General features: G+C 35.9%; 1 protein-coding gene across 1 annotated transcript; it reads left to right on the forward strand.

Annotated features, from left to right (window-relative positions):
• Positions 1 to 92: 92 nt before the first annotated feature.
• On the forward strand, positions 93 to 11,722 carry LOC149065168 (uncharacterized). The gene is made up of 2 exons (XM_089254354.1): positions 93 to 376; positions 9,246 to 11,722. The coding sequence occupies exon 2, from the start codon at positions 10,173 to 10,175 to the stop codon at positions 11,523 to 11,525; it is 1,353 nt and encodes a 450-aa protein (XP_089110480.1). The 5' UTR covers positions 93 to 376; positions 9,246 to 10,172; the 3' UTR covers positions 11,526 to 11,722.
• The last annotated feature ends 963 nt before the right edge of the window (positions 11,723 to 12,685 follow it).

Consider the following 12,685-nt stretch of genomic DNA (forward strand, 5'->3'; position numbering starts at 1 on the left):
CAAAAGAAATATCATAAATAATCGAAAAGAAAACTTTATATTAATTTTAAAAAAAAACCGTAACCATTACCAACTTTGTTTATCTCTAGTGTCAAGTGCAGTCACAGACATGTATATTCTAGAAACCTTGGTCACAGACGACAATGTTTAACTTTTACCTGACGGTCGTTGCTGTGGAGATCATGCTCTCGTCTATCCTAGAGCCCTAATAGACATAGGCATAGAGGACGTTATTACATATGTGTATCTCCCGTCGATGTTGATCGTTAAATGGTCATAACTTGTCATCAAGGGATTCAATTAGGATTCCAGCTTGCATGGATTCGCTAATTCCTTGGGCGGATTCGTTTGTGGTCGAGTTCACATTCGAAGACAGGTCAGCAGATTATTAGGGTATTTTTTTACTGTTCTGGGGGGGGGGGGGGTGGGGAGGAGTGGAAATATAATATTTTGTGGAGGGTTCCCCATGAGTTCAAATTATTATATAAAAATTATGCTACACGCATATTAACTCTTTAATGCCCAGATAGAAAACCTGAGAGGGTCGTGAAAATACCAAGTTTTTTGTGTTCGAAGTGGACTCGTCCAAATTTCGGCCACTTTCCTTCTCCCCACCCTTTCTCCATGAGTTTCTATTCATGCCACCCTTTGCATTGACGTTCACCCTTTCATTTCAATGGATTTTTGGGAGATAATTTGTCTATATATATACTGAAAACACCCCTTTCCTCACAGTATTACCTCTTTGTAAAATGCATTGAGTACCCTTAGTCCATTCTCAAGGAACATTCTAGTACATCAGCTTTTAAAATCCCATTGATAGTGCGTTGCAGTTGTCTTTTCCGTTCCCGCCTCTGACAAGAGCTTTCATCTCCTTCCCCATAGGGGAACAGATGCAGTATGGTCCGCCACGACTTTGGCGACTTTTTTCTCGCGATAAATCGCCAAGACCGTCATAATGCTTCTCTGGGTTGCCGTATTTTTTAACACTTTTCCGGTTTCGTTGGGTGATACTAGATGGCGCTAGCTTCAACAAACAGGATTTTTCTTTTGTTCACCGCGTTTTTTCAAAAATTCTAAGCAGCCGTTGTTCCATTTCCAGCGCGTCTCTCTCTCTCTCATTATTATTCCTCCCTTCTGTAGCTCTAGTTATTTGGATTATCTACTGCTCAGGTTGTATCATACCATTTTATTATTTCGTTGTATTTATTAGTTATTCATCCATTGCCATGCCTTCTGTTTTATCGGTTTATTATTTAAAATGAACCTACAGAATTTTTCATGCCCGGACCCGTTTACTTAAAGAAAAGGGTCCGGGTTTTAATTTTAATGCATAAATATTTATTTATTCAACATGCCCGGATCCGTTTATTTAAAAAAAAGGGTCCGGGTTTTAGTTTTAATGCATAGAATATTTATTTATTTATTCAACATGCCCGGATCCGTTTATTTAAAAAAAAGGGTCCGGGTTTTAGTTTTAATGCATGGAATATTTATGCTCGGAATTCCTTATGCCCCGATCTTTTTATTATTAAAAAAATGGGCCAGGTGTAATTTTTTTTTAACTGATATTTTTTTATATTTTTATGCTTGGTGGTTTCTATTATGTTTTGCACGCTTTTTTTTCGGCGTCCGTAGTGTCTGACGGCCTTGGCGACTCTTCGTCGGGCCATCAGACATGTGTGGCGCCAAATAATCGCCAAGTGGCGGACCATACGACAGCTGTTCCCCCATGGGTGACAAAAGCCCACCAAAACATACCCATACCCCCTAGCTGGGCCGACTTGAGGCGGTTATGGGCATTAACCTACTCGGCCGACTTCGGGCGATCTGGGCATTATAGAGTTAATGAAAGAAATGTTCATTATTTCTTATTGTTTGGCTTAGAGCCTCCTTGGCCCACCACACACGTCAAGGATCGTGCTCTGTCGCGGTGCCCATTGTATGCCATCTGATGTTGAAATGCTGATGGTTATTATTATAATTGGTTTCATTTTTTTGTGAAAAATTATTTAGAGTGGCATGCAGTTTAGACCCCTTCAGAAAGTCGCTAACTGTGGCACCTTGGAAACGTTTGTTTATTTTCGCTGTGTTTGCCGCCTTTAACTGGATTATACTGCCTTCTCTGTCTGCTAGAGCTTTAATCCTGCTTAGTGAAATGTTATTGTCATGTTTCTGGTTGTGGTGAAAATAGAGTTGATATTTTCAGTTCGTGGCAGGGGCTCCTTTAATGGCCGGAGGAGTGAAGCAACGTCCGAGCCCTAACAAAGTTCAGCCTACAGGTGTAGTGGCTGATGAAATAGTCTGAAACTTTTTTTTGCATATCTATGGTTATAGCTGTAGGAATTTTACTACGTTCCCCTCTTACGTCTTATTTGCATATTCACATGCACCTATGTTAGCGATTGGACAAAACTTTTTTACACTAATGCATTGTTACACTACATGTCATTTCACTTCCATTGTGCGTTGTTGCAGGATATTCTGCTCACAGTAGCGATTCAGCGCCAATTTTTTAAACTCTTGACGGTGTTAGGGGTCATTCAAGTATTACATCAGCATCGATGGGGGAGGAGGTTTCCGATTTGCTGACTTTTATGACAAGAGGGAGGGTGGGGGGGTTTGGATAATGCTTACATCATCAACCGCCCTTTATGAAAATATGAAATATTCTTAACGGCATCTTACTCTGTGCGTCACAAACAGGAAAAACCTTTCGATAGTTTGTGGGCACTTGAAGTAACATTTCCCCTATTTATAAGTGCTCTACAGAGCCACTTTAGTGATCTCTAAATGTTTTCCGAATCAAAGTGATCTGGAAATGTGTCTGGGCCGCTCATGTGCTGTGGAAATGTGCAATGCATCACTCAAGTGATCACCCATAATTATACCATGGATCACTTAAGTAATCTGAGGATGTGCCGCGGATAACTTGAGTGATGTAGAACTGCCCTGGGGTCCACTTAAGTGCTGTAAAACTATGTCACATGGCACTCAAAGGATCTATAAATGTGTCACAGATCACTTAAGTGTTCTGGAAATGTGTCCCGGGTCGTTTAAGTGATCTGGAAATGTGTCTGGGCCGCTTAAGTGCTCTGGAACTGTGCCACGCATCACTTAAATAATCTGAGAATGTGCCGCGGGTAATTTGAGTGATATAGAACTGCACTTGGGGCCACTTAAGTGCTCTAAAACTATGTCACATGTCACTCAAAGGATCTATAAATGTGTCACAGATCACTTAAGTGTTCTGGAAATGTGTCCCGGGTCATTTAAGTGATCTGAAAATGTGCCACAAGCTGTTTAAATGCACAGGAATTGTACTACTCGACACTTAAGCAATCTGTAAATGTACCGCTTAGTTCATTTTTACAAAATTAGGTTTGAGGAGGGCAGGCCGCATCCGATAACCCCCAGGGCTATATTTGGTTCATGGGCCAAGGGTGTTTATGCACTTTATCATGATATGGCTTAGAGGGTGGGTCACAATGAATTCATTAAAGATAAGTTTTGAGTTCATAGCCTTCAAATAACACTGAAATTAGCAGAAATTGATTATAATAACATATAAAGGTATTTTCTTCTGAAATTTCAATTAAAAAAAATTTTTTTTTTGCATTAAAAAAATAAATTTTTGATCGTCTGGGGGCCCTTATGCCCCCCCATGTACGTCTGTGATCCTACCAATAGGCCTATGCATTACGATTCAGAGGGACAGAGCTGATGACAAAATTTTGCTGACAAGGGGGGGGGGGGAGGAAGGGGGTCAGAGTTTTGATGACAGGGGTCAAAAATGGCTAAAAATTCTCTTACGTAATACTTTAACGGCCCCTTAAATAGCTTTTGTTGGGCCTAGTAACTTGAAACCCTGCAGAATTTATTTTTCTGGTGATTTTAGTTTCGTATTGTCGTGACTATTTTTTTTTTTAATTCAGTAGTATGAGTTTACCACTAATTCAATTCCATGTGAATTATTTTGATTTATAACGTGCATTTTGGATTATTTCATGTGCATGTGCCCAAAGGATTATTTTGATTTCTAATGTGGATTATTGGTGTGCGGTGGAGAAAGGAGGATGGGGGAAAAAACAGGTGTGCGGTGAAGAAAACTTTATTTTTCCTTTCTTCTCCTTCGGGGGGGGGGGTTGCAGTAGACTCGTCACTTCTTGGCGCCAAGCAGTGCCAAAAAGGGTGCCTTTACTGCTTTTTCACCACCATCGCATCCGGATATCCTGAAAGTATCCCAACTCCTTTCTCGCCATTTGACAATTGTCACAATTATCCTACTCGGGCCTTTGGGGGATCCTTATGTCACGAGTTTAAACTGACTCATTTATAATAATTTCATAGTGAATTTTTTTTGTGTTGAAAAAAAAATAAAAAGCTTTAGTATCATATTGTTTTGGCAATGTGTTGGCGATTTTTTTTCTTTGGGGAGGAAAACATCCAAAAGCACGACAAAACGTCACCTAGAGTGAAACTCAGTCATACGCTTTCTGACGTCTTTCTTGCCAAAGAAAAAATCTCCAATGCATCCACAAAAAAAGGGTAACTAATACTATGTTAAAATGAAAAAGGACAATAAAAGCAAAGGACAAAAACAATAACGAAACAACAATCTTAGACTAAATAAGGGATGGAGATTAAAAATATATAACATCATCATAGTGATGCAATAAATAATATGACCATCCCTCCTGATGTACAAATAAATATTCTCTGGAATATAAATATTATTTGAAAATAATTAGTAATTAAATAATTTATAAATTATGTATATAAACCCAGACTCCCTTTTAAATATTATACAATAATCAGGGCAAAAAAAGCTCTGGGTTCAATAAGTTCGGTTTCCCGCAAGGGCAGTTGAATTTTCTCTCTTTCCAAAATTCATCTTCGTAAGAGCCAGTTGTTAAAAAACTTTTGTAAGTAAGTGATTTATGAAAAATAATCAGCTGTATCCTGGATAATTATAATTAAAGTTCTGATTCTAAAACACTACACAATAAGGACTACTGGTCAGAATCGCTAGAAAATTTGTAGGGATAATTCTGGAGGAATGGAATTTCCTTTGGCTAAAGGAAAAAACCTTTAAAATATACAAATAGATGATGCTGTACTTGGTCAGTGGTACAATCTATTTTGCGCAGCCACATCATTTCGGCACTTAACAGTAATGGGACAGCAGAGATGGGCAAATTCCAGGCACCAGGTTGTCATGGCAACTAGAAAATCGGTTTTGGCACCTAAAATTTTATGTGCATCATTGCTAAAATGAAGTGTAAGTATGATACAAATTTTTTTGATTTTGTAATAATGTGTCTTCTAAAAAAGGGAATGTCTACTCCACCTTGAATGCCACCCCCCCCCCCCCACCCCGTATCTCTGCCCATGATTATTTAGGACTGCTTTTCTTAAGTGAAAAATTTGCTTCGCACCTGCTCAAATTTGGCTGGCACCTAAACTCTGTTTTTTATTTGTCCAGCCCTGGTGGATAGCACAACTTTTATCAAGATGCACATTATAACACCAGCAAAACAGCTGCTGAAGAACCATTTTGGCAATAACGGGATGACATGACACCTGAACACTGCTATAACCCTTGCAACTTTTGGCTTTGGGAATACCCTAAAATGTTATATGCAGTGATTGGATTGTAAACTTTGTTGAATTAAAAGTACATCCACATCATTACCATGACATACTCTGATCTGTTGCTGAACAAGTATTTTTGCACTTCTACCTCACAGTCAGAACATGGTGGACAACATATTTATCATTTCTTGTGTAGTTTGTTTGAATGACTTCATTTTTGTGGTTTCCATAAATTATGAAATGTCGCGATTCTAATTATTTATAAATTATTTCGCTATCATTTCTATTCTGTGATCCAATTTCTCATGTGTTGGATGAGTACAGCGTCTTCTATTTTACATTTTAACATATTTTTTTCATTCCTCATACAAAATTCTGTTGCTTTTCAGGAATATTCGTGTAAATTTTCAAGTCATTCTGACCAGTGGTTCTTATTTTACAGTGTTTTGAAATCAGAACATTAGTTATAATCTCCCTGTATTTCATAAATCATCGCTAATTAATCTGTATGGTTCATTAAACACATTGCATTCACCTAATTTTTATCACAGTTTTTGCAAAATAGCCATCCTAATTAAGCATATTGAAAGTAACGGGGAAAAACATCTTTATTATAGAGTTAATAATAACATTAAGAATTTTCAAACGCAAAATTATTCCTTGGGTTAAGTTATAAAATAACTAAATTGCAAAAGTTGGTTTTTATTAAAGTGCAAAGAATATTTATAGATTAATTAATATGGTAATAGTGTTAATTACATTAATAAACATTATATTTTCATTTATTATCAGAAGTTTGATTGATTTTCCAGAAATTTAATTGTTTTTAATGTAAATATTATTGAAACGAAAAACTGGTTTAAGCCAAAAAGAAAACCGGCTTTTTTTTTACCAACCCTGTTTCTAAGTGTATGGGGAGCCCCTAACATATTTCTATTGCCACAATTGTGCTTGTTTCGTGTTCTTGCTGGTGCTGCCACCTGTCTTGCATATTTTGAAGGAAATATGATACATATCTGCTTGCACCTTCCTGTTACATCAGTATCGCATTGTTGGTCTGTCTGCTGTCTGCAGTGAAACTTTTTTAAATGGGAGATCCACTCGCATTCATGTCTTGAAAATTGGAAATGGCAAAATCACTGCCAGGCACAAATCCAAGGAGATGTGCCAAAAATCACATTTCAGTATGAGTACAGGTTGTTATATGACATTACATTCTGTATTTTATGGAACAAAACCATCATTTTCCTATATTATTTTTGTTCCCAGGCTCGATTTTCCCTAATCGTCCAATCCACTCTGGATCACTAATGTGAGAGGCTTAAATGCAAGATTTATCCCAACACTATATTGCACTATATTCAATATGAGCAAAAATGTTTTGAAGTAAAACAAAAAACATTATCCTGATATACAATGAATCCTTGATATAATGATACTGTACAAATAAAGAAAAAATATTGTATAGGGGGTTATTATTATAATAAATATGTTATAAGGAAAGTGAATTTGAGCAAAATATAAAAAAATGTCATTGTAGCAGTTGCTAAATCTCAAAAAAATATCATCATGGGAGGGATTTATCGCTGTAAAAAATATCGTTGTATCAAAAGGAGTTTAACATTCCCTTATGGACAATTCCAAACAAGATATAAAAAAATATCTTTGTAGAGGGATTTATAGTTATATCAAGTATCATTGCAGCCAGTTTTTATTGTAATATAGGCTGCACCTGAGCAAGTCCAGTGTTCATTTTGACCAGATTTTCAGAATATTACCACATCCAAAATTCAAACTATGGGAGGAGGGGGAGTGTATTTCGTGAACTTCCTGATGTCATGGACATCTTTCAAAGGTTATAGAGGAGTAGAGGAGTCTCTGGGTCATCTATCACATTGCCATAGCTGCCGAGTCTCCCGAATTTTAGCTTCATCCCTCAACCTCCCGAAAAGTTCTTAAATCTCCCAAATTTTTACAAAAATCCCTAATTGTCCCTAAAAATTCCCTACTTCATTTAAAAAAATCTCTGTTTCTGAAAACAATCCCTAAGGTGGGGCATGAAGTCTTTTGTCTCTGTTTCTTTTCCCTTTTCGAAGTCACACGTTGTAAATGGGGAAATTCCTATTTGAAGGAAGTTTTACGAACCCCCACTGATGGTAACAAGAAAAGTTTTGTCTCATCGTGCAGGGAAATAGCTTAGCAGCCAATAGTCCTGGATAATAATTGAAGACTATAGTGATGCGCATGTGGTCAAAATTTTGTTTGTTGAAGTTACGTATGTGTGATATAACAAAACATGAATACTGATAAGCAGACACATATTTAATCAATTTTAAAGATACTTATTCCCCGATGAATTTCCTTTCATCAAATGTTCCAGAGAAGGGCTGACTTTGTCTTTTTGTACAAGTTGTGTTAAGGACATAAACATCTGTCATGGTAGAAAGATTGATATCGTCACCCATGTGAGAGCAAAAAAACGCGAAGCAAGTGTCACAAAAAGTCATGTGTTCTTCAAAAATTGATGTTTTTTCCAATGATTTTGGGGTCATTCACGCAAAATGTTTGTTCACGTTGTTTCTGAATGAACACAATATTTTTTTTTTTAGATCACCATTTTGAAGTTTTGGCCTCTAATTTCACTTGTTTTTTTGCGTAGGGATTTTATTCCCAAGGGTTTAACTTCCATGTGTGTAAAGTCCCTATTTTATTTGACTTCAGTTTTTGAGTATGGATTTTATTCCCTGGTTTTAGCATAAAATATGGGTCCGCGCGAAAATCTTTCTAATTTTCATTTTCAAAAGTTGGCAGCTATGCATTGTGTGCATAATTTTTCAGAAAATAATAGTGTATTTACATAGCACATTTAGAATATTTTAGATAGTTTACTCCCAGTTAAACGTTTCTGTACGCTGTTATGGGAAGCATTTTTTTGCAGTTTACAGGCAAAAAATTTAACATACTAAGATATTAACATATAAGTTACGGGCCCATTTTCTGTGAGAAATAAGAAAAATTTTCATTTTAAATTGTTAATTATATATATATGCATAAAAAATAAATTTTTCTATGTGCTATTTTGAAAAAAATTGTGAAAAACCATTAAAATGACAGAAAAAAGTCAAAAATTTTTTAAAACTGTCTTTTTTTCAGCATATGTGTAAGAAATTAGCTGATTTCATTATTTTAAGAGATAAAAACATCAGAAATAATAATAATAATTTTTTTACAGTGAAATTTTTTTTTCGTAACAGAGTAGACAAAGTCCATAACTTTCAGTCATAAAACCCAAAAAAATAAAATATTATTACTAAATAAAAGTGAAAAATATTTTTAAAATATTAAACTTCAAGTCAATTAGCATTAATTTGAGATCAATTTTATTTTGAAAATTCAACTTTGAATTTTTCATTTAAAAAATGTGGAATGTACACTTTTTTTGGGAATGACCCCCCATAAGCATTTCTTTTTTTTTATTAACGCGGCCCATTGTCTTTGTTTTGATTTTCATTTTTCATGTATGGTTTTCGAAATGGGTGTTTTAGGCAGTATGGTAAATACAAATGGTTTCTCTGATAATGACCAAACCCTTGCCAACCGTGATTATAATAGATTTAGACTTTGTGATGAGAATACTTTTTCTTTTCCAGATAATCAAAGATTCTCATAATCTGCAGAATAAAACAACAACAGCTCTACAAGAGGATATGCTGAGAAGTTTTTTTGGAAAACGTTAAACTTCACAGAAAGATCACAGAAACTATAACAGATTTGGTTGCTTGCTCTGTTTAACACATTTTTAAGCATGTGGGTGAATCATCCGCGAGATTACATAATGAAGATGATATGGATGAATAAAAGTGTCAGTTTTATATCGATTTAGACAGAATTTATAGCTTCTGATCAATTTTAAAACTGAAGGAAACTCACATGAGTGTCAGTGTTGCAGAAAAACATTGATGAAAAGTTGTGTTCGTAAAAATATCAGACTGAAATGTCCACATTGTAGAAAACACACATGACAGTGAGTGTATCTGTGGTAAAACATTTCAGAAATCAGCAATTTTTAAATCTACACAAAAAGAAGCTACATCTGCATAAGAATGTTACATCACATCAACACTTTAGAACAAGCACACAAAAATCAATACTTTGGAGGTGTCACACAGATGAAAATTTTGTGGGAAGCATTGTTTTGCTAAAAATGTCAATATACACAAAACTTTCCCTCACATGAGGGAAGCCATATGAATTGTGATAAAACATTTCTTAACATCAGCAATTTGAACTGATGTAAAAGTCCACACGCAAGAGAACTGCACAATTGTAAATTCTGTGATAAAATATTTTTTCGAGTATGCTATTTGAATGATAAAATGGAGGTCCATAGTGGAGAAAGGGCCATACAAGTGTGATATTCAGCAATAAAAAAAATTCGGACATTTACAGTTTTTAGCAACAATTAGTCCAACAAATTAGTTCACACTAGCAGAAGTCACGCGAGAGTGAAATCTGTGGTAAAACACCGTCTCTTGTAGGTAATCTAAACATTCACATCTTGTGATATTTGTAGTAAAATGTTTTCTAGCCGCAATATTTTTAATATGCACAAGAGAAACCAAACAAAAAAAAAAACACATGAGTGCGATATTTGTCATAAAACATTTTCTCGAAGTAGCAGTTTAAACATTCACCAAAGAGTCCACACAGGAGAGAAGCCACACAAGTGTGAAATCTGTGGTAAATCATTTTCTCAACTTGTCAATTTAAAATCGCACGACAGGGTCCATACTGGAGTGAAGCCACATAAGTGTGATATTTGTCATAAAACATTTTCTCGGAATAACAGTTTAATCATTCACATAAAAATCCACACAGGAGAGAAGCCACATGGATGTGATGTCTGTGGTAAATCATTTTCTCAAGTAGGCGATTTAAATAGGCACAAAAGAGTCCATACAGGAGAGAAGCCACACAAGTGTGAAGTCTGTCATGAAACATTTTCTGAATGTAGCAGTTTAAACATTCACAAAAGAGTTCACACGGGGGAGAAGCCACATGAATGTGATGTCTGTGGTAGAACATTTTCTCAAAGACGGAATTTAAACATTCACAAAAGATTCCACACGGGAGAGAAGCTACATGAATGTGATGTCTGTGGTAGAACATTTTCTCAAAGAAGGAATTTAAATGTTCATGAAAAAGTCCACATTGGAGAGAAGCCGTACGAATGTAAAGTCTGTCATAAAACATTTTCTCGAATTGACCATTTAAAAGTACATTATAGGCTCCATACTGGAGAGAAGCCACATGAATGTGATATCTGTGGTAAAACATTCTCTCGAGTAGGTAATTTAAACATGCACAAAAAATTTCACACGGGAGAGAAGCCCCATGAGTGTAATGTCTGTGGTAAAACCTTTTCTCAATTGATTCATTTAAAATTACACTATAGGCTCCATACTGGAGAGAGGCCTCATGAGTGTAATATCTGCGGTAAAACATTTTCTCGAGTAGAGTGTCTAAAAGTGCACAACATGGTCCATACTGGAGAGAAGCCACACAAGTGTGATATCTGTCATAAAACATTTTCTCAAAGTAACGGCTTAAACCGTCACATAAGTGTACACACGGGAGAGAAACCACACGATTGTGAAATCTGTGGTAAAATATTTTCTGACCAAAGTAGCCTTTACAGACACAGAAGAGTCCACACGGGAGAGAAGCCATATGAGTGTAACATCTGTCATAAAACATTTTCTACCATCAGCAGTTTTAACCGACACAAAAGAGTCCATACAGGAGAGAAGTCACATGAATGCAATTTTTGTTACCAGAAGTTTGTAACCAGTTCTCATCTGAAGAAGCACAAGTTGATTCATTCTGAAGGGAGTTCGAATGAAATTGGTAGTGCCAAACAAATAGTTTAGCATGAAAATATGTCCAAACCAGGGACTAATAAATCCCAGATCGCCATGGCGAATAAAAAATTGGTATTGGTGCCCAAATTTTTTTTTTTTTTTAAATTCAAGTCTGAGAACTACATAAAATTTTTGTAACTTATATCAGCATATGTGTACGAACATGGAAAGGAGTCACTATGCGTTTTAAAATTTAAAAAAAAATTGTTTTCTACCATTTGTTTTTCTCAGAAAAAAATGTTTGGCTCCTTAAAAACTGTTCTGGTGCATAGATTTTTTCAAATTTGTCAAGCCCTGCTGACCTTACCACAATATTCCAGTGGAAGAACCTGCACCTCTTTTAATTGATTAAGAGGGTTGTTATAGAGGGGAAAATAATAAGTACACACGCAGGGACGCCGGAACATATCTGCTCATGTTGCTGAAGCAATACCAGTCATTTTTATGGTATTGCTGAGCAACTCCAATCATTAAAGCCCGGAAGTTCAGGCAAAATGCCATGAATGCCTTTTTTTTTTGCCTATTTTCAAACTGTTTTTGATCAAAATATATATATATTTTGAAATTTTCGTGATAAATGCCTATTTCAACATAGTTTCATGTTTTTTAGTGAATTTCAGAGGCCGTAATCTGTAAAACTTGGATATTTTGGACATTGAAAAGAATCCTTATTTTTAAAATTTTCCAACTTTCAGTATTAATTATTATAAGGAAGTCCCAGCCTATTTCACGCAAATAAGTGATCTGAGAGATTGGTGTTGCCATGCATTAACTTTGCTTTGGCCGGATGTGTTAGACGAGAATGTTTCATGAACGCAGCCCATGCTAGAAAAGCAGAAAAAAACGAAGTTTTTGTTTCTCTCCGCACGCTTTACATAATATGTCTCGGTCAGGCATTGTATGTGTATAGCTGGCCGATGGTTGTTCCAAGAGGTCATGAATTGCCGTCATGGCTCCCACTAGCCGGAGTAGGAGCAGACAGGGCCCATGTTTTGATTTTTTTTTGTACCATAAATGCACTGCAAACAACCATGGTTATTTATTAAACATACATACAGCATTTAATATTCGATTAAATTGGCATAGCTGCCAAGTCTCCCGAATTTTAGCTTCATCTCTCGAGCTCCCGGAAAGTTCTTAAATCTCCCGAATTTTTACGAAAATCACAA

Source organism: Pholcus phalangioides, unplaced genomic scaffold (assembly GCF_987345545.1).
Source record: "Pholcus phalangioides strain wild (caught in Gottingen) unplaced genomic scaffold, Ppha-v1.0 ptg000041l_1, whole genome shotgun sequence".
Taxonomy (NCBI): domain Eukaryota; kingdom Metazoa; phylum Arthropoda; class Arachnida; order Araneae; family Pholcidae; genus Pholcus; species Pholcus phalangioides.

Coding starts and splice junctions, on each gene's coding strand:
- LOC149065168 (XM_089254354.1), top strand. CDS start 10,173: ATGTTTTCTAGCCGCAATATTTTTAATATGCACAAGAGAAACCAAACA.